This window comes from Lissotriton helveticus, chromosome 11 (assembly GCF_964261635.1).
Source record: "Lissotriton helveticus chromosome 11, aLisHel1.1, whole genome shotgun sequence".
Classification (NCBI taxonomy): domain Eukaryota; kingdom Metazoa; phylum Chordata; class Amphibia; order Caudata; family Salamandridae; genus Lissotriton; species Lissotriton helveticus.
In genome coordinates, this window is record NC_136072.1 from 472,989,514 (window position 1) to 473,012,790 (window position 23,277).

General features: G+C 44.1%; 1 protein-coding gene across 2 annotated transcripts in view; it reads left to right on the top strand.

Annotated features, from left to right (window-relative positions):
* The window catches only part of LOC144791380 (glypican-5-like), a 1,511,072-nt gene that overhangs the window by 744,889 nt on the left and 742,906 nt on the right, over positions 1 to 23,277 (top strand). For both annotated transcript variants that reach the window (XM_078666067.1, XM_078666066.1), the window contains exon 4: positions 10,811 to 10,950. In XM_078666067.1, the coding sequence (XP_078522193.1) occupies positions 10,811 to 10,950 (140 nt within the window). The remainder of the gene's footprint in view (positions 1 to 10,810; positions 10,951 to 23,277) is intronic.

Genomic DNA, 23,277 nt, shown 5'->3' on the forward strand with positions numbered 1-23,277 from the left:
TGTAAATCTTGCCCGTGCCTGTTGGCACATTGTAAAGTGTGTGTGTTATCTAATGTGTTTTTATTATTATAATACAAAGGCTATTTTTGATATAACCTTGTGTGAAGTTTCCTTTGTGGTGGGCCTAGGGTGTTGTCGCTGGGGTGCGCGCGCAAACGCTTTACACATCGCCTCCGAGATTAGCCTTGCTGCTCGCGTCACGTTACCTAGAGGGTGAGCAGGGTTTATCTTGGTGTGTGACTCCCTTGCCCTGACTTAGAAATGGCGATCCCTGACTGACTTTGGCGTGAGCCTTGGCCGGCCGGGGGGGGGGGTCCCGTTTCTAACAGTGGTCCAATGTTTAATGGAGGGGAATCAGGACAATAACTGCCAGAGTACTTTGAAATGTTCAGTGAAAGTGATTGGTTGTAACATGGTGCCATTGATGACAAGGAGGCGTATAGTAATCTAACTGTAAGACCCATTTTCATACACAAGTTTCAAAATTACATGTTATGGGGTTAATCTCTTTAATCAGTGTTTATTTCATGGCTACAGCAAAGCAGGTAGATTTTAACCTCCCTGAAATGGTAAGTAAACAACTAGTAGAAAGTTACTATTATGTTCTTTTTTGGTGCCTCCTCAACATTCTTTGCTTTCCCTTCAAAATTGTACTGATATGAAAAGTTTATCTGTATACATTTTTCTAAAAAACAAAACAAAGTTCCCAACCAGTTGGCATTAATAGATAAAAGGCGACACAGCACTAAATTTTTTTAGGAGTTGATACAAAACAGAGCACATAACTTTTACACTGGGAGATATGCTAAAGAGAAAATATACCTCAGCATGTAGAGGTGGTTGAATATATAGATGAATTAGATTTTCACATCTTCTAGATAGTCCCCACTTTACTGGTTTAATATATAGCAGCATTATACTTTCAAATCTTGGAGATCCACTTTACTGCTACAATAGTGCTGGAAACCACATCTTGAAAATGGTGTGCTCATCTCAAACCTCACAGTTGAGACACCAATTTCAACGGGATAAAATCTGTTTCAGGCATTTAGCTCAACCCATGTGCTCTGCAGACTCACACCCCTATCCCCAATGGTTGTGCGCTATGACACCCAACGATGCTCCCCTGTGCAAAGTGTGATGGACTATTCCGTGGGCTTCAGTAGCCATTGCGGAGTTTAGGTCCCAAATGGCACTTTATAAGGATCCGCGGCTCCAATTTTGGGTATGCCTGGGATTTGGGAGCTACCAGACTACCAGAAATGCTTTACATTTCCAAGGTGGGCATGTATCCTTTTGTCTGTCTAGAACATCATAAACATATTTGAATCCCCCAAAACATAAAAACAATGAGATATCATTAGAAAGAGAAGAAACATGAGGGGGCAGATTTATGAGGCCCTTGTGCCTCTTAGCGCCGCAATTGCGTCACTTTATGTGACGCAACGGCGGCGCAAACAATGCGCCCTATTTACAACGTCTAGGAGATGCGTCACGTTGTAAAGCCCTGCGCCATAAGGAGGTGTTCCTGCGCGGGGGGGGGGGGGGGGTGGCGTTCCTGCGCAGGAACGCCTCCTAAAAGTGGCTGAGTGAAATCTATAAGATTTCACTCAGTCACTTTCTACGTCAATTCCTTACGCCTGCTTGAAGCAGGCGTAAGGGTGATACACTATGCAATGTAGGGGTGGCCCCTGTGCATTGCAGGAGTCATGTTGCACTTGCGACATGACTCCAGCAATGCGCCGCCCGTACGCCGGAAGATGCGTCACGCATCTTCCCTGCCTTGCACCATGGTGCGCCACATTGTAAATGCGCCGCACCATGGGTGGCGGAGCTGTGGCGCACTGTGGCGCACATTAACTGGCGCATCCCTGGGGATGCGCCAGTTAACATAAATCTGCCCCTTAGTTTTAGGACTCTCCAGATGACCTTGTGTTTGCATATTTATCGTATAATGATTCAGGACTCTTCAGAGCAGTGGACAAGGTGGCCTGAGAGTCCATGAAGGGGCTGTCGGCAGAATTGCTCTTTGCTTGGCATGGAATTAAAGAACTGAGTTTGTTCATTGTTGTGAAACTCAGTGAAGATGTTGCTGCTATAAACTTACTTCACAATACCCTAAGTGCTGGACTGAAGCAGCATGTATAAGCCACAAAATACTCATAAATGTCCAGATGTGTTGGCCTGTACCCATGCTTTGCAGAGACGTATGACTATATACAGTGCTCCCAGAAGTGGCAGGCCTTTGTGAGGGAGGTTTTCCAATTTTTTTTCCTTCCTTGGCAGTGACTGGGGAAAGTCAGAGAGCCCACCAGCCCCCAGTTATAGCACAGTGAGCAAGAATTGCTTTTACCACTCTGACCAGCTCCCATGGACAATGGAACTGTGGGACCTATGACTACGGCTAAGACCACTTAGGGCTGTGCTCCAAACTCCCGCACTCGAAAGGTTTCTCCATGCTTCTGTCCCATCTTCCAAAACTAAAAATATTAGTGCCAAGAATGAGTTATTACACAGCAAAGCTACTGGCCTTGCCATGCTCTACCCCCCCAGGGCATGTCACTGATTCTGCAACCCCTCATTGCAAACAGACCAAAGCTAAGCTCAGAAGAAAGGATGCAAGACTGCATGTAATCAGATTTCAAAGTGTTTTAATGTGTCAGAAGTCCAAGTGCAGAGATGTATACCTCGGGGTGGGGTCAAATGTTGAGAAACTAGAGATGTCAACTGCCTGTTGGGACACTTTCCACCTATCCATCTACAAATATAATGTAATAGGTGTGATCCGGCCTGTGTGTAGAATGAGTTTTCTTGTAGTATTGGACCTTTCTTTGAGGAACTATTCATTCACATTCATTGGCAGTGCTTGACAAGACCCAATTACAATCACCAAAATAGATCTATGCTGGTAGATTTCATGGCACTACAATTCATATGCAAAGTTATGAATGAATGCAAAATGAATTTGATTTGCCGAAAGCCAGTTATGCAGCCGCAGCCTGCAAAGGCCAGTGTACCTTCTGGCTCCCAGCTAGTGGTTTGTGTCCACTCTGCCTGCTCTGCTTGGTTCCTGCTTCGCTCTTACTTTGCAGCTGGTTACCACTCCACGTTCTCACTCTCTGACCAACAAGTGATTGGTGTCATACCTTGCTCTTCAAGTCAGAGGTTGCTGCAAGCCAATGGGAAGCTTTTCCCTGATGGACGCACACCAGGTTGGACAGCAAGGTACAAAACAGCATCAACGCATGGTGAGTGGTCTTTTCTCTACCGGGATTGGCTGTAGCAGAGATTGCTTTCAAAGTTTTGGTCTTAGGTGTACCATTCTTGGAGTCTACTTTTTATTTTTTTATAGAGTTTTATCGAGCACGAACTTGATCCGAAGGTATCAGGCATCAGAGCACTTTACATAGCACCAGTTGCGTTACATGAGGACACATTAATTTTTGTTAGACATTAAGTGATTTGCCCAGAATCACAGGATGTTCAGCGCCATTGCCAAGACTCGAACCCGGTTCCCCAGATTGGAGGTCGCCCGCCCAGCTTTTAGGCCAACTCCTCTCCCCTAGTTATTTGCTTGAACATTTTCCGTGGCAGGGGACAGTTGCTGTATGGCCTATGATTTGAGGTGGTATAGGCAACATCTGAAGGGCAGGTGAGCCTAATTGTTTAGTGTGTTGAGTGGAGCAGAGGTTTTGATTTAGTGCTTGAGATTTTTTTCACAGTGGGTCTTGTCATATGTTTGGAAACTTTCAGGTTTGGGATTAGATGTGTGCTGTGAGATTAGAGAGGCTTTGGGGTGAGCTGTGTTGAAGTAGTTGTGCCTTCTGCAATTTGATGAGCTGTGGATGAGTTTAGTTTTTTTGCTGTTGACTCTTTTGTGACTGAGGTTGGGTCACTGCACTCGAAATAAGATGCACAGTCCGGTGCCTACTGCCTAACATTGGTAGGGTAAAGCTCCTCTTTCGATTCTGGCTACATCTATTGCTGAAGGGTCGAGTTGATTCAGCCGAGGATACTTTTGTTGCAGTTGGTGGCTAGTTGGCTACTTTGCATGTGTAGCAGAGCTCATATTTATTTTCACATTTTAACTCTACCCATTGCTGGTAGGTAGACTTAGTGTTGACGAGGCTGACCTGTCAGTACTTGGGGCTCTTTTGTGAGTTATATTTATGTATAAGAATTTTTAGTTGCTTATTATTATTATTAATGCTGTTGTCAATTATCACCATCATCATCCTCATCATAAAATCTTTCTTCGTATTTGCGAAATCCATAAAACTGAGGATGAGCTCTGTTCTGACCGGTTGCGCCGTGTTGTGCCGTGCCTAACCACGCCCCTCCAGACCAAGCGCAGAGAGCACAGAGGTTGTGGATCGCCGACCGCCGACCGCCGACCGCCGGCCGCCGAATCTCTGGAGCACGGTGTGGTGGTGCGGAGTAAGGAGCGCGGGGAATCGGCGCTGGAGACATAGTTCGGCCCGTGTTGGCGGACCCCTGCCACAGGCGGACATAGGGATAACCGGCAATAGACCTCCTCCCCAGCCGCGGATTGTTGTGAGGCCGGCGGGGAGGAGCTGAGTGTGACGAGGGGTACGGGAGCAGGAGCCGTGCGGGAGCCGCCGCGAGCAGGGAGACTCGCCGAGTGCGTGGTGGCAGTGAGCAGTGAGTAGGCGGCCTCTGTGGGAGATCCCGGCGGACCGGGAGCATCCAAGCGGCCCCTCCCGGGAAAATCGCGGACAATAAGCTGGACCAGCCGTGTCCAAGGGGCAGTCCAAAAGTCAGCCCACTGCGAAGCCTAGGAGCCAGAAGCAGGCAATAAAGGGAGTGGATTTTAGACCCCGGCCATGAAAAAAAAGTATAATTAACATCAGAAAATACCCTTAGACAATTATTCTCGGCAAGAAAATTAAGCGGGGCAAGGCAACAAGGCAGCAGGCGGAAGGCAACCGAGGCAGAACAGAGGTAAGTGAATAACTTTTATTTTTTACTAAAAGGAAAAATTAAAATAAGATTTAAGCGTACCACCTTAGGATATTAGTTGCTGCTTAGAAATGGTACCCAAAAGAGGCCAAAAATTACCGGATGAACATGGAAGGAGCAAATCATTGGAAGGCTCAAAATCCCTCAACGAAAGCCTGGAAAGCCTTGCTTCTTCTCTGGGAAATAATAAAGGGGCACGAAAGAAAAAGAAAGTCAAAAGAGCGACGAAGACGGCCCAGAAGGGAAAAAAAGGTGGTAATCAAACAACCGTCAAACAGAAAGAGAACACAGCAGCACTAAAATCTATAAAGGAATTCGTAGGTAAACACTATAGAACTTTAAACCCAGCAATAGTGTCTGTCTTAGATGAAGAAATAGTGGAAATTGGCAGAGAAATTGGGGAAAAACTAGGCTTGCCAGATGATAACCAGAGTCGGTCAAACCAAGGAGATCCCCAGGAAGAAGCCAACCCTGATAACGAGGAAGGCGGTGTGATCCATAGATCCCCAAACCTGACACTACAGAGTCAAAATCATCAAATCTCGGCCCCTCGCCTATCTTCTTCACCGAAAATGTTCTCTTTGATGTCAGTAGGGACTGACGGCCACAGGGGAAACGATGACCAGAACCAGAGCATCATCTGGGGAGGAGCTCCGGACCAACTACTACAACAGCAACTACGACAAAAATCCCCAATACGACAAGAGTGCTTAAGGACAAGCTATCCAGCAAACCCAAGCAGAAATATCACACAGGACTCGGTGCTCTCGGAAACCCCAACATCCTCCCTGATGGAGTTAATCTTGCTAATGCAGAGAGCGCTCCAAGGAATCTTGGAAGTAACCCTATCAAACAACGGAGTAATGAAGGCACAGAAACAACACTTAAAGAAAATAGAAGAAGAACTTGGAGAAATAAAGTGCCAATTGCCAAGTAGGGTAATACCAACAGACACAGTCCTACCAAACAAGGACAGTGACAGGACAGTATCGGAAGAAGAAAGCTTGGTTTTACTCGGAAGGATGCCCAAATCTGCAGAACAAGTAGCAAAGGAGGTAGAAGAACCCGTGAGCAACGTGTACATATCAAGAAGACCCATGCTGATAAAAAGGCGAGGAGGGTATGTTACACTCGGGACTAGGAACAGGAAGGAAAAATCCAGGAAAAAGAACCAAGCAGGAACTAGAAAAGAGAAGGAATCAAGGAAGGGGAGTGTGGCTCCAGGATTAAATGCCTTAGCCCCAATATTTATGACACAAAGACATGATCAGGTGGCGGCAAAAACTCCAAGGCCCCCTAAGTCTGTGAGAGTACCAAAGAAAAAACAATCACATAGGGAGGCAAAAGAGATTCTCCCCTCCACCCGTATGACGAGTCAAAGCGTAAGGCTTTTGGATGATCCGGCCATTGATCAAAGGTGTATAAGACCACAGATACATGAAGAACCCAATATAAGAATCAAAAGCCGGAGAGAAGGAAGAACACTCACCAGACTTCAGCAGAACGAAGTAAACATGAACTCATACGAGAGAGATGACAACAAATGGGTATTCCTGGACCTGTTACTAGCAGGGAGGAAAGGAAAGTCTGGAAGAAACACTAACCCCCCGAATAGGGCACAGGTGCTGACGGCATTTTCAAAATGCGCTAGTCTGAGGGGGATCGGCACAAAAGACCTGCAGCAGGTTGGCTTTGTAGAAAATAAGCAAGGAAAGGAAATAACAAAAATCACATTATACTCAGCCTTGGTAAAAAGGGCAATCCTGAATGCCACAAAGGAGATAACGCATCAAGGATTAAAGATCATCCCAGAGAGAGATATCAAAACTGTGAAAGATAATAATTTCTTAAAACAACATGCCGGGCTCCAGAAGAGACAAGTATTCCTATATAAAGAAACAAAAAGCGATCGAAACTCTCTGAACATTGTAATTGAAAACACAGGTAATGATTCCTCATGGGGGAACTGGTCGTTTAACAGCACCCACGTGGAGGAAAGTATCGCAAGGAATACAGTGGCAACAGACGAGGAAGGAGAGCTGAGTGACGTCGAATAGGATAAAGGGGGTCCGCACGACCTAGGTCTCTTGTCTTGGAATGTAAATGGGCTAGGAAATGAACAAAAATGGGAATACATAAAGGAAACCATAAACAAAGTAGACATTGCCTGTTTGCAAGAGACCTGGTTATGCGACGATACCCCAACTTTTGACGGCTATGCCCAGATACATCAGCCGGCCATAAAGAAAAATCGTGGAAGGCCCTCTGGGGGCCTCATGACCTTGGTATCAACGAGAGTAATGAGGGAAATAAATCTGTTGAACACAAAATGTAAATGGGTACAATCAAGCAGAATTGAACTCTTGACGGTGGATTTAAAATACAAAATGATGATTTTATTGAATGTATATATGCAGTGGGAAAATGGGGAGGAGTATGAAAGGGAAAGGAGGTTTTTTAAGGAGGATGTTGATAGTATTTTAGAAAAATACTCCGCAGATACAATTGTGATATTGGGGGACTTCAACCATAAACTAAACCCAAGAAAAGCAGATCTTTATAATATAGAACAGCTAGAGGCATACGGTATAAACCCGGCAAGGTTCCCAGTAGGGGAAACCTCGAAACAAGACCAGGAATTAACACATATCTTAGGAGGCAGGGGTTTTCACTGTGTTAATGGAAGAATAGAATCAGATATCCCAGCAGGAAAAACGTTTACTCAAGGGCAGCAGAACTGCCCAATTGATTATATATTCCTGCAGGCCTGGAATTTTTACCAGATAAGATCCTTCAAGTTAACTCAAAATGTGATGAGCGATCACAAACTCCTCCATATAGTAATAACAGGGGGTAGGAAACTACAGAGAGAAACAGTGATAAACCAGGTGGTTGAGTACCCCAAACGAGTGACGACACGTCTAACTGAGGAATATCTGGAAAAAGTGAAGGCCACGCAAATAATAATGGCACCTGCCAATTTTGAAAATAAAAAACTGGAATGGTTCATCTTAAAACTAGAAGAACTGGTTCAATGCCTCAAGATAAAACTAAAAAGAGAAGAGCAAAATAGGGTAAAACAAAGAAATTATGGTAAAGGCTTCTCAGTAGTATGTCAAAACAAGAAAAGGGAGATAAGAGCAACACAGAGGAAACAAAAAAAGACCTTTACACAAGAGAGACAGGATCACCTGGTAAAACTTAAAAAAGAATTCAAGCAAATGGTACTCACTACTAAAAGGCTACATAAGGAAAAATGCTGGTTAGAACTTTTGGAAGCCATAGAGAATAAAAATCTAAGGAAATTCTGGCAACTAGTAAAGACAGCATCTGGCATTTCAGAGGGCGAATTAAACTGTGTGGTGAGTGAGGCAGCATGGGTTACATACATAAGGGAATTGTACGGGGCAAGGACTCCCAGTCAGGAGATGGAGACTAAATCATGGCAAGATTTTTCTGAAGATCTTCTGGCCAAATTTAACGAAGAACAAATAGAGCTCACAATAAAAGAACTCAAGCTAAGCAGGGCAGCAGGCCCAGACAATCTGCCTGCAATAATTCTAAAGACCGAGGTTACATGGTGGGCAAGTTTCCTGGCCAATATGTTCCAGGTAGTGCTAAAATATGGCACAATGCCTCCAACCTGGAAGGGGGCCATAATCAGGCCGATACATAAGAAAGGGAGCAAAGAGGAGCCAAGTAACTATCGGCTGATTAACCTCCTAGATATTGGAGAGAAAGTGTTCTCTAAAATCGTTTTAAAACAAATGAATACATGGGTAGAAGAGTGCCAAATAATCCCCATAGAACAGGGTGGATTCAGAGCAGGCCACTCGACAATAGACCACGGATTTGCACTATGGGCGTTGGCGAGGAAGTCGACGGAACAGAACGGCAAACTATGCTGCTGTTTCGTCGACTTCAAAGCAGCCTTTGATTCTGTAGATCGGGCCTGCCTATGGGAGACACTAATGAGATTAAAAATCCCGACAGATCTCTTGACCATAATAAAAGAACTACACAGGGAAAACTGGGGGCAAGTAATTAAAGATACGAGGGGCTCCCTAACTCCCAAAATACCCATAGCTAATGGGTTAAGACAGGGCTGTGTGCTGGCCCCCCAGCTTTTTTCTATCTACTTGTCAGATCTCCCGGCCTATTTAGAGGTGGAGGGCAGTGCCAGTCCAAAAATGGATGGAAACAAAATCCCATGCCTTTTATATGCGGACGATCTGGTGATAATAGATCAGACCGAGAGAGGCCTCCAAAGGAAGCTTAATGCTTTTAATACCTACTGTGCGGAAACATTTCTGACCATTAATTTGGATAAAACAAAAACCCTATGTTTCGGGAAAAAGCAAAGTAGATTTAGCTGGTACATTGGGGACCTTAAATTAGAGACAGTAAATGAGTACCGTTACTTGGGGATTTGGTTCGATAGGACACTAAATTGGAGCACCCATTTAGAAACGCAAAAAGCAAAGGCTCTCTCCTCCATTTGCGGACTTAAAAGGTTCAATAGGGAATATGGTGAGATGTCACACCGGCCAATGCTCAGAGCTTTTGAGGCAATGATCCCCCCCCAAGTTCTCTATGGCGCAGAGATCCTTTATTTGAGCGGTAGGGGATCCTGGGACGTCATAGAGGGAAACTGCATAAAAAGGCTCCTATCACTTCCTAAATCTGCTATGATCCAAGCCATCAGAACAGAAATAGGTACAAAGTCCTGGGCGATATTAACCCAGATGGCTGTGATCAGATTCTGGAAGAGATTAGAAGACCCGGAAACAAAAAAAGTGGCATACTGGTGTCGTAAAGAAATCCAGAAAAGCGAGCTAAAATGGGCGAAGTCCAGTAGGGATAAAGTGAAGGGAATTTGTAATACTCTTGAGCTCGATTGGGACCTGAGCTCACTGCAAATCACCAGTACCAAAGGTGAATTGAAGCAAAGAGGGAAAGAAGTCTCGAAAATGCTTGATAGAGGCTATTTAAGAAAGAAAAAATCAGTGGTACATATGCTAAATGCGTGGTCCCTTGAGAATTGGTTCCCCTACCTCGACAGAGTGCCCAACCGCGGACACAGGCAAGAGATCCTTAGAATTAGAATCGGGATCAACCCATGGGTAATAAACAGAGACCTGAATGCAAAAATGTTAGATAAGGAAGGTCACTGCAAGTGTTACTTGAGGACAAAGGGAGACCCGCTGCATATCTTGTTAGACTGTTTTACACTCCTAGATCTTAGGAAACTTTTGTTGCGTCCTGTCTTCATAAAATATGATGTAAAAACAAGATCACAGGCAGCCAGGCTCTTAACAGAAATCCCCTACATTGATATCGCAATTGCCCTAGGGAAATTTTTAAAGGTGTCTTGGACGGCACTGAGAGATACAGAATAACATGTAGTACTGTATGAGTTTTTAGCAGATTGCAACTGTACGGAGTAATAAGAATAGGAATAGGTTTTACTAGACAAGTTAAGTTTTAAGATAACTGGAAATTTTACTGATTCTTTGTATTTTTGATAATGATGTGTACGAACCTCGCATATGGACAAAGTTTTAAAAATAATAAGTCATACTCCATTCTGTGCTATTCTAATTGCATTGTTTAAAGACTACGGTCATAATAAACATATATTTTGACTTGACATAAAAGCGTCAAATTTAAGAATTATTACTATTGCAATTGTTGACTGTGAATTATTACTAATATTTGTTTTCAAAATTCCACCCTCAGGCTTGATTTCTGATATCAGGCTCATGTTTCATGTTATTACTGAGTTATGGATATAGCACATTTCTTAACTTGTGTGCTTTCTTTGCTATAGGTGGATAAAGTATGTGGGCACCCCGAAGAGAGAGCTGTAAAATCATCTCCAGATATAATGTTGCAAAGGGAAGAGGAGGCTGCATCTGAGTCGCTTGCACCTGCGCATTCCTATTCCTCCACAATCAACAAAAAAAGAAGGTAGTCGGTGATGAATAATGCAGTATACCCATCATTCTTTGTTCTAGATTTGTTTATACTGGAAACAGTAGAAAGAGATGCCAAATGTCTGAAATGATATGGATAATTGTGTCAACTTGTATTTTCCGTTCTTTCTTAGGTAAAATACTTGCCAAAGATTGTAATGACATTTTCTCTCCTTCTTGTAGATCAATTAGATGATTGGCAGATGTTTGCAAAAGAACTGAGTATATCTGGATGATGGGAGTAGTGTCTTCTGCCAGTTGTGCTTACTATGATGCTACATAATCAGTTTTCTTTCTAGATAACGTCTTGCAGAAACTTTTTGCAAAAATTAGAGAGTAACTGCACTCAGTGGTGGCTGCTATTTACTGCTAATGTGGGGCGGATCGCAAGGGGGGGTAGGAGGCGAGAATTAAAAAAGAAATTGAACACTTACCTGAGTGCCGCTGCCTCTTGGTCCTCATCTCCCGCTTCCAGGGCAGGAACAGGAAGCAACCAGGCTGAGGCTTCCCTGAGCCAATCACAATGCTATAATACGGCATTGTGATTGGCCTGACCCCCGTGGTTCAGCACTCAGACAGGGACAGGGAGCCTGGGCATGTTCTCCACCCAGACTGTAATCCAACCTGGGTGGAGAGCATTCAAAGTGCGCATCACGGATTGGCCGGCCAAACCGTCATGTGCACTTAAGAGAGTGCGAACCACTCCTCCTCCAGCTCCACTGTCAGATCCCATCCCGGCCCCTTCCCAGCTGAGGGACAGCGGAAAAATGAAATGATAATAACAATGAGCTATTATCATTTAATTTTTTTTTCTTTTTGACCTGCTTAGTGGGGTGACGCTTCTCCGCCTTAGCAGATGAGCCATCCTGACTGCACTTAAATGGTGCACTAAGGAGGATGAAACATAACAGCAAGTTCTGTACTTATGCAATTATTTAATGATGAGCTGGCCCTTGAGTAAAGCCTCTTAAAGTAGGTCATGGGGTGCACAGCTAAATATGCTTCAAAGAGTAAGGGCCAGATGTAGGTAAATGTGAAATACCGATTTCTTAATACCGAATTTTACCGATTCGGTATTAAGAAATTGGTATTTCCGATGTAGGTAAAGATTCGGTAAAAAATACCAAATTCTTAATATTCCTTAATACCGAATCGTTAATTTGGATTCGGTAATAAGGAATACTTACCCATTCATTTCTATGGGCTTGGAGGCCCATAGGAATTAATGTGTAGACATTCAGTATTACCGATTCGGTATTACTGAATCGGTAATACCGGGAGGTATTTCAAGGGTGCCAGGGTGTCCAAAGGACACCCTGTTGCACCCCATAAATGTCCATGTGTGCACATGTGGCGCACATACATGCCCTAAGGGCATGAATGTGTGCCACATGGCACTTTTAAAAAAGCAAAAATTTACTTTTTTAAAGGAAATCGGTTATTACCACCAACTTTAAGTTGGTGGTAATAACCGAATTCTTAAGGCCCAAAAGCACTCTTTAATGTGCTGCCTACATTGAATTTAAGGAATCTGTATTACCGATACCTTAAATGCAAGAGCAATAAGGAATCGGTATTAAGGAATCTATATTTACCGATTCGGTATTTAAGAATAGGTAAATAGTATGTAGGTAATTATTCGGTAAATGTTACCGAATCGGTAAGATTCGGTATTTAAGAATCGGTATTTACCGATTCGTATTTCCCATTCATTCCTATGGGCCTTGAGGCCCATAGGAATGAATGGGAATTACCGAATCGGTAAATACCGATTCGGTAATTTGGGGAACACATTCAAGGATGGCAGGGTGTCACATTGACACCCTGTTGCACCCCTGAATCGTGCATGTGTGCACATGTGGCACACATACATACCCTAAGGGCATGTATGTCTGCCTCATAGCACAGTTAAAAAAGCACAAATTTGCTTTTTTAAAGGTTTTCGATATTTACCACCAACTTGTAGTTGGTGGTAAATAACGAATTCTGAATGCAAGAAGGTACTCACTAGAGTGCCTCCTACATAGCTTTTTTGATTCGGTAAGAATCGGTATTTTACCGATTCCTTAAGGAATCAGTAATTACCGAATCCAAAAAGAAGCCTCCTACATCCCAAACCCTAAATACCGGTCGGTAACGGTCGAAATTCGATAAATTCGGCCGTTACCGACCGGTATTGGGCTTCCTACATCTGGCCCCAGGTATGTTAGCAAAGAAAGTTGGTCATGAGGAAAAGGCAACTAATTCTGACGACTACGGCCCTCGTTATTTGAAAATGGAGAAACGCCATCTTGTTAAATCGGTGTGTACTCTTGTTACCCCTGGGCCCGAAGTTGCTCGCATGGGGGTGCATAAAGCCCTACCTCACTTCAAACACCCAGGAGTAGCACAAGCAGAATACAATTGGCAGTGCAGGGTGCAGGCGAATGTGTCTTGCAGTGAGTGGCCTGTTCTGTTCTCATCTTTGTTTTCGGAATCAGCAGATACACCGCGCTGTGTTCGATCACACACCTCACCTTGAGTGCCAATGACTTCATTGCCTGTGTACTGTTCGGACGTAATCAATATCCATTCTGACCTGCAAGGTCCCTTTTGCAAGGGGGGTGAGGCTCTCTTAAAATACATTTAAAAAACAAAGTGAAACAGTATGAAATTAGTAATATGCCTTATTCACATCAGACCGCAATTGCCTTCAGGGCCAGAGTGAGAAAGAAAGTAGTCTTGGCAAAAATCTTCAGACCAGCCACACACACAGACACACACACACACACCCACACACCCACACACCCACACAACACACACTCTCTCTCTCTCTCTCTCCGCCCTCGTTAGTGGTTTTTCTTCTGTTATCAATCCTCGGGACCTAGAGACAATGACAGAAGCAGCAACCATGAGCTTAAAAAATACCCTCCAATGGGTCCAGACTACAGGAAAAGGCCCAACAAGATAAATGGCCAGTCCTGCCCGATAGCCTTGCACCTCAATGCTGAGAACAACAGGCCTCAGGTGTGTTTCAACTCTCTAAAAGGTCTCCGGTTCGAAAAGACACATCTAAGGCATGCTTGAGCCTAAATCCAACCTTCCTTAATTGTGTTATTCGAACCTTGACAAGCTGGTACCGTGATACGAGAAGGCTGCTCATATATTTCATTGTAAGTGGAGTAACTAACTAAACCTGAAAGGAAACTACCAGTTTCACCACTGTTGTGTCCTGCTGGACACAGTCTAGTGTTTTATATGCCACTCTCACGAGAGCTGGTCTTTCACCCCCCTCCCCCTCCCCCCCCCATCCAACACAAGTGTCACTGGTCAGGTGACCCTGCAAATAAAAGAGCCCAAATACACGTGCTTGTGGCCAGTTCTAACCAACATATTCTGAGGTGTCCGTGTCACACTTATTCACAAAGCATGTGGGCCTAGAACCACTACTTTACAGCTCTTAGCTGCAGGAATATTCACATAATAGATACCTGCTACGGATCTCCTGGTTGTGACCTATTAGAATGGCCCTCTCTAGCTTTCCCATAAACTGAAGTATGGGGCTGTCTGAGTGGCCTAGAACAATCAGTTCTATGGAGGCTCTATATGTTGGCTGCAGAATGTGGTCCTCTTACTATTACCTTTCCTGGTCTCCAGCTCTCTGTGGCTTAGACAGATTTTAAGGCGTTCTAGCGCAATGAGAGTGACGATGATCCGCCTCACTGCTTGTAGTCTTCACTCACTGAGCCCAGTCTCTGCGGAACATTCTCTTGTCAGGCAGATTTCAGACTCACAAAGGAGCTGAGCCAATTCTTAGACTGTGAGGTCCCCATGTCACTCCAGTTTATTTTAGGAATCCCAAATGGTATATACTTATTGAGGAAAAGACTCATATTCTTTGTACTGGGACTAATTGTTGTGAAGCATAACCTAGTAAAGATGTTGGGGTCCCAATTGGTCCCAGTGAAGCAGGAATGGCAGTGTGGAATGGACCTCTCTATTGGACCGGAAAGACTGACATATGAGGCTTGAGGCTGCCCCGGTAAATTCTGTAAAATGTTGGGATGCTGGTTGAACTGTTATGGACTATGTGACATACCCCAAGAGTAGTAGCATGAGATGATAGAAAGTCCACCTCTGCTCCCTAGTGGTATTTGATAACAATTCAACATATCTTCTCCATCGTCTACCAAAGCTTTTGAGAATTCCCCAATATGCATTATGCACACATCCTATATACAGCATGTGTGGGTTGTAATATTGAATATAGGGCATAGAAATATTGTGATACCTTAAGGTTGTGGAGAAAAGCATTAAGGGCCAGAATATCAAAAGATAAATGCATATAGAGGAAGAATAGATTTACTATTCCCCAGGTTCAACATTAAAACTAGTCTTCCCTACACGATGCATGTGGCTGCAAAAGATAAGAAAGCCCAGTAAAAGATCTCACTGTTGCAGCACGTTACACTACTCCCCAGAGTTAAACTACTTCCCACCTGGATATCAGAAGGTCTCTCCAAGCCATGGTCATCTCTCCTATGGATGGACCAATGTTATCTTGTCAGTATGCCTCCCTTTTTAGTGGCATCTCTGCAGAGTTCTCTGCTCACTACTGTCTCTCTCAGCAAAGTACTGAAAAACAGCCAAACTCATCACTCCCCTCCCGAAGTACTTATATTTCCAATCCCAGACCACATGACCGGTCCCCAACAAAGACAACATTTATTGCTCTAGCCACGTGGGAAAATCCTTCCTCCACTCTGCCATGCTTTAGGGGCACATTTACAAGCCCCTGTCGCCACAGGAAGGTCACTTTTTTTGACGTTCCTTTGGCGATAGGGGCCTCACCTTAATTACAAGGCGGTTTTAAGCCACTAAATGTGGCTTAGCGCCACCTTGTGAATAAGGCACCCTTTCACGCTATACTTAGCCTGAAAGGGGCAGGCAATGCGTGTTGTAGTGGGCGTTCCACCACAACACCCATTGCTCTTTGGAGCTGCCCCATATTTAGAAGGTATGGGGCAGCGCCAAAGATAAGACCAGGAAATACCTGGTCTTAAACAGGTGATACGAGGAGAAATTTGTTATTTCTCCTCGTATTTTGCTCTTTCCATGTGTGCTACATTCTGCAGCACACATAGAAACAGCATATCGCCTTTCAAGATTGTGTATGTGCAGGAAGGTGTCCCTTTCTGCGCATTAACAATCCCCCCCTGCAGCGCAGGTACCCTTGTAACATGGCACAAGGGTGCCTACGCTAGTGCTAGGCTGCTTCTTTAGCGCCAGCGCTAGAGGAATCACAGGGGTGCACCACATTCTTCTGAATATGGTGCATCCATGATTTTTGGAAATGGTGGAGTGTGGTGTTAGCAATGTTTGTTTAACACCACGCTCTGTCATTCCCTTATATATATGCCCCTTAGTATCATCGGTTCACCGATACATCAAACATAAGACTGTGGAAGACTTATAGTTTCCCTCAAATAATATCCAATAAGGGCTTCTGGCAACATCAGGGCTTATTCTAACCCAAGACGCCACATGTGGAGCACCACTAATATTAGGAACTTTCTGTTCTCAGAAGGTGAAAAGCCCCAGGCCAGAGCGTCATCGATGGAGTGAAACATGTGGTGGCTGCTCAACCATCCATCACTAAGATGTCTTCACAATGTAGAGGGTTGCAATCCAAAGAACAAACATTACATGATTTTATCCTAAATCACAAATGAAAACTGCCCGCATGGCATACAAACCAACAAATTTGGTTCCACGAATCATCAAACCCAGCAGACATGACTGAAAAACCTACCTCTTTTGGGAGTAACATAACATAAAGAGTCAAGACATCACTAGACTTGAAACCTACAACTGGAATACATTTAAAAACAAACAAACAGCCAAGTCTTCTTAGCTACACGACAGGTGTGTACCCCAATTCCTACAGTTTGGAAAGAAAGCAGAGCTCAATCTCTTAAAGGAGCACCTCATTAAACATTAACTCCAACAGCCTAAGGCCATTGGTTTAGTGCAAGCAGGGAAAATAGGCCATTCCCCTTTATGAATTCTAAAAGACATTGAGGTGCAGTGGGCCCTGTGTCCACTGCACACACTGCACAATGGCTGCAGGGATCCTCCAGGGCGTTCTGCACAATTTTTAATTTTTCCTTCTTTCCCAAGTTCCTGTGTCCCCCACTATCACTATTAAAAGAGTCCAGTTGCTTCCTACCCAACTGTGCACTTTAAAAAAAATCAACACATGTACATTCTATTAATAGTCCCTGGAAATTCTGACAGGGCAGTATTGACATGTATTTCCCTGTAGAAGTTAATTAAGTGGCTGTGTGACTTTTTACATGGGGACTTTGGCTTCTGAAAGCAGTCCCACTCTCCCGGTGAAAATCCACTGGGAAGTGAGAAACTATCAGTGGAATATGCCCAAGAAATATTAATTCACCAGGTAATTTCTCAAATGTATGGATACCCTCATGATTCCATCTGTAAACTCCATTAACTTTGCAACCTAAATTACCAGAACCTCCGTTACCAGCATCTCTAGGGTGGAGGACTTACTGGGTCATATATAATTTTTATGTTTATTATAGGGAATTCTTTCCGAAGCTATTGCCCGTATATATTTAGGTTATCTCTTCTTATCCTTGCTGTAGTAGCAAAGACACAGTTAAGGTTGAGGTGTCCCACCCTTGACTGTACATTTTAATTTCCAGACAGTGTTTCAAGCCCAACATCTTATTTTATATATGTTGTCAAGAGAATTTGAACTGCATGTTATGCGTATGAGGGTGATCACAAAATACCTAGAAGGCAGTATTTCTGCCTTCCAAAAAGAATAAGTGCATCATGGCATATGGCATATGACGTTCACTGTTTAGAAGCCGCACTAAGGTTAATATAAGGCAGCTTTATGATAATCCGGAAAACGTGTTCCTGTCAGCGTTGAGGGATTGAAGGTATCAAACCTTCAATTTTCAGTCAACGATGTCATGCTGTTATGCTATTTTATGTTCCCCAGTCTCCCCCGCCTTTATTTTGCACATGTTTTCTATAAGTGCTAAAAATTATATTACTTTTTACGAAAAGCACATGGAAGTGTCCAACCCATATTATGCTTAACTGCGTTGAGGAAAGAAGCCAGGAGCTTTGCGCCTTAAAAGCAATATTTATTGACTTATTTTTGAGCAGCAGCCCTTCCCCAATACTTTCCATTGTGAGACAGTTGTATACTCCAACTGGTGGACCAATGGGTAGCTTGACGTTGTTTCCCGATAATTCTTCCAGATAAAATGTCCTTTAGCGGGTAGCAGTAGGCACTGTCTTTGGCGAGGTCATTCTTCTGCTGCCCACATCCACCATAGCATTCGATTCTTTTAAATGACAAGACTCCTAAAGTCGAAGGGTGGCTCTCAGTACAAAGAGAGAAAATCAAGGGGCATATTATCGAGTAAGGGTGTTACATTATCGCCGCTTTTATCAGCAGGAAACTGACGATAAAGCGGCGATAATGGACTTGATAATATGCTCTATGAATCCAATCAAAGCCCACGTTAGATGTCTTCACATATAGGGCACATTGTGTAATACAGCCTCCTATGTTTTTAACAACTGGTGAACTTCATTTGGAACTTTTATTGCCAAAGGCACACGCTATCTATTTACTCGCTACACTTACTTCTGTTATTAATAAAACAAATCAGCAAGTGGCCTAGAGGTAACATTAACTTAAATATATCAACTTTTTAAACTAAACAGTGATGGCACTCAAATGATCACCAAGTTAATCGGCAGCATTGTGGTAATACAATTTATTAATACTTACCAACAACTCAATAACTTATTGTTCTGCATGTTGCTGCAAAATTAAGGAGCTCATTCTTTGTAATCTAAAATAGTATCCTTCCTTTAGGTGAAAGGATATACAAGATCCCACAATGTTCACTAAACTTAAATTGCTGTGATTACATTTCTACTTTGTGAATTGGATGAATGAAAAAATAAATTGATTGGAGTACTTGCCGATCTTCTTGGCAAGAACAAAGATAGAAACATAACTTCTTGCCTCCAAACTTTATGATTCAAATAACTAGGTGCCACCAAACCATTTTTTGGGAAGAAGTGCCTCCATAAATGTTTATGATGAGTCAATTTATTGTAAAAAAAAAATTAGTACCCACCAATTCACAGTTTTGGGACCTCTTTTAAAATTGACTTTATCATTTTGTTTCATAGCGTAGTGTGTGTGTTTGTGCATTGACTCAAAGAACCAATAGGCACAGCAGTCATTGACAGATATTTCATATAAGGCATTGAAGGTAATTTCGTTGATTAAAATCCCAAAATGTTACCTTTCAAAATGCAGCATATGAGCCTCTAGAGAAAAATAAGCAATGCAGGAGACAATCCGAGGAAATAACTCTTGTTGGATGTTGGGACGAAAAGTCTCTCACATTGTGATGGACGTGTACACCTAGCCCTGAGTTCCGTCAACTGTAATGATTTCTCAATCCCTGCTGCTGATTTTTGTTGTCAAGGGCAAACACGGATCATGGGTGTGTATCATGGCGTAGTCCTGTCTCATAGATTTCTGTGTTTTTTTGGACTGGAAGGGATGCCCAAAGTGCTAATCTCACAGTGGTTGTAAGGCCACTGCCTTTGCCAGGAGTTAAGCTGCACAAACAGAGGTGGCAGGATACCATGTAGCAATCAGTAGGAGTGAACAGGCGTGTCGCAATGCCAAAAATGCATGTTGTGCATTTGCATGCACAATGTGGCAAGCACCGCGCGGTGCCTCCCATGTTGTGCATGAAAATGCAGGGGGGTACCATAGGTACCCCCTATGTGCACCCCCACCCCCCAGTATCCCTGGGGTCCCGCTACGGTGTTGCCGCCACGGAAAGGAAACTCCCACCATGCATCCTGATATGGATGGCGGTGTCTAACAGACATCGCCACCATATTAAAAGCTTTTCCGCCCGGTCGACTCATCGACCGGGCGGAAAACCGGCATACGGTCTTTTCGTCTGCCGGGGTCCCCCCACCATAGTAATATGGCAGGGGGAATTGGCATGCGGGCGGGAGAGAATGTTGGGCGGATCGCCACCGCCATATGGGCGGTGACATTCTAATGGGCCCCTTGGTGTTTGGAAATGGACTGTAAGGAGAGGACGAGGCCCCTAAAATTGTCAACTGTCAAGCATCTAGTAAGGCTGCCTGTGACCAAGACTGGAGGCCAAGGCCTGCTAATTTTACAGGTGGGTGAGGGGACACCACCCAGGGAATCCAAGATCACCTGCCCCTGGAGCCTGAAAGAACCAGTGCCTGCCTGCCTGCTTGCCAAAACCAGTATGCCCTGTGAGTGAGAGGAGAGAGCTGGAGGGAGTGAATTCAAGTGGTAGATCCTGGCGATTGGATCTCTGAAGTGAGGTATGAGGAGAATGGCTTTTGCTCCAGTTGGGTCGTAGCTTGTGTGCAAAAGGAAGTTGTCAACTTTGCATAACAGGTGGGGCCGTAGTGAAGATTACTGCCATGCCAATCAGGCTGTAGCCCGTGTATGGAGTGAAGTCAGCGACCCCGAATGCCAGGTGGGGCTGCCATGAAAATTACTGATGTGCTGATTGGACCATAGTCGGATTACAGAGTGAAGATGGTGGCCCCTTATGCCAAGTTGGTCCATCAGGAATGGGCAAGGACCGTGATCTGGTCAGGATTATTGTTGAGAGTAAGAGGCTGCCATGGAGACCACGGCAGGTCTAAGTCCTAATTAAGGACCAGGAGCATCTACCCCCCAAATGAGGACCAGGTGTGTTGAATTCCCCTACCCCACCTGTGGGGAGGATCCAAGAAAACTTAGCAGCATCAGAGGAGCATTGAGGGACCCCTGGCAGTTGACGCCTCAGCATCACATGTAAAGAACGCAAGGATACCTGAACGCTGCCCCTTCAGGACTGAGTGTGAGAAACTCATAGGAGACAATGACTACAGCTTTAGCACTCATGAAGGGCACGTGCTTTGAGACTCCAGTTGTGCAGGTCCTGCTGGTGCAGGTAAGACTGATTTACTGGATAGGGAACTTGCCTACCATATAGAGCTTTGGCGCTGGAACACTTTTGACTTAAAAGAAGAATTGGAGTGGGACTCCTGAGACTCAGACTACTAGCGGGGCTTAATCCTTAATCTGAAGGCTACCTATAGTGAATGGGAAATAACCACTACAGTTAGTGAGAAGGGAGTGGGACTCAGTAACCTGCCTGTTAAACACTAGAGTCCTGACCTCAAGGGACAGAGTATATTGTTTGTGGATGCAGCATATATTTTAAGATTTGAGCCTGTGTTCACCCACCTGTGTCTACCTCTTGCTTGAGAAGCCTTGGACAGCTCAACCTGAACTGCCACTGAGAGATAAGTGCTGAAGGGGTCCCTGGCCCAGTTACTCAGATCCATAGTCGGTTGGCCCCTGGGACATCAGGAGAAAAAGGCCTCAATCTCCTTGGTTGGGCCCAGCAGCTTCTGCTTGCCCTGGGGCCCTCTGAACAAGGTTCTCACAGTGGAAATCTAACACTGGTTAAAAAAAAGAAAGATTGTCAATACTTGTGATTTCAACCTGGAGTTAGCTCACCTACTGCTCTTTATCCATCTTCTGGTTCTTGTTTTTTTTCTCACTACAGTCCTGCCATGCTGACATGCCTTTTTTAGGTTGAAGTAATGCACAAATAATTTTTAATATAGCTTCACACAGTGTTGCTAAAAGGAGAACCGTGTTTTCTTGTAAGGTGGGTGAACATATAATAATGTGCCTTTTCTGCTGTTTTGTAGCTAAACAGGCCGCTTATCAATCCCTAATAGGATCCATTTTCATTCTTACACAGAAAGCATGGATGTGGGTGTGTCTTTTAGAAACATACAAACATGTTTTAATACATTTGTTACATATTTTACTCAAATTTGTGTTAAAACCTTTTTAAAGTTATACAAATACAAGAGAAAAAGAAGTAAATTAATCAATTAATAAAGCACAAGAATCATGTAATTGCTCTGTTCAGTGTTGGACTCTAAACAATTATCCAGATCCAGGTATTCCTCTGTCTGAGATAAGGGTGACAGTATCCGGAAGCAGCAATGTCACCACTCACTGGAGTATGTGGTAGGCAAGTGACCTCATGAAACTATCACCTTCTCAGGAGGAAAGAGCCAAAGGTGTAATGAATCTCCTTGCTGATGAACTCTTCACAGGGTTGGAGAAAAAGCCATGAGTGAAGAATCCAAACATGGAAGTCCCAAGAGTGAAGAGCCAGGATCAGCAAGTGGAGGGAGCAAGGAAATATGCAAAGGAACATGGCTTGGTTGTGATGTACTCTCCAACCAGACCTAGGCTTGAAAATGCTGCTTCGATCCGTACAGGAAATAGAAATGATATCAAGCATTTAGGGGTGGATTCCGATTCGGGAAACAAATCCGTATGACGATTCGTATTCGTAGCCGTTTCCGTCCGAATCGTACAAATCCGTCTGAATCGTGTAGTTCGATCCGTAGGTACAAAATACATCTGAATCATTCCGAACCGTACGAAAAACGAGGTTAAATCCGTTTGACATAGAGCCGCACAGTGAACCGTACGATTCATAAACATGCCGTACGACCCACCAAGTACGATCCGGACCGGAGAATTAGTACGCAATTCGTACGGTAAATGTCGCGTATGATCAATTCGTACAGAGAGCAACACTATCAAGTACGCACCGTACCCATAAAATCAAGGGGTGTACGCACGGGGTGAACGCACCGTACACCTACGACCTTGGGGGGTATGAACCATACCCCTAGGCACCGTACACCTACAATCATGGGGTGTACGCACAGGGACATACCCCTGAATTCCAGGGGTGTACGCACCGTACCCCGATGAACCGTACCCCTGCAATCATGGGGTGTACGCACCGGACCCGGGGAATCCATTGTGTATGCATTTCGAGTAGTAATCTGCTTTTACAGACATTTTAAGCTCCCGTAGAAAAGAGTCGTACGGAGTGTTGTCAATACGAATCGTACTTGATGGGTCGGAAAATGCTGCTTCGATCAGTACGGACATCGCGTACTGTGCGTTCCGAATGCGATCCGTACGGATTATTGAGTCGTACGGTCTTTGGTACGATTCATACGGAGAACTGCTTTGGGTACACATCGTACTACATCGTACATACGGGTACGGTTCTGCATACGAATCGTATGGGAAAACAGCTACGTACGGCTATTCGGACGGCATTTTACCAAATCGGAATCGACCCCCTAATGTTTTAACTATTAATGTTTTTATTTTGTTAATAAATGT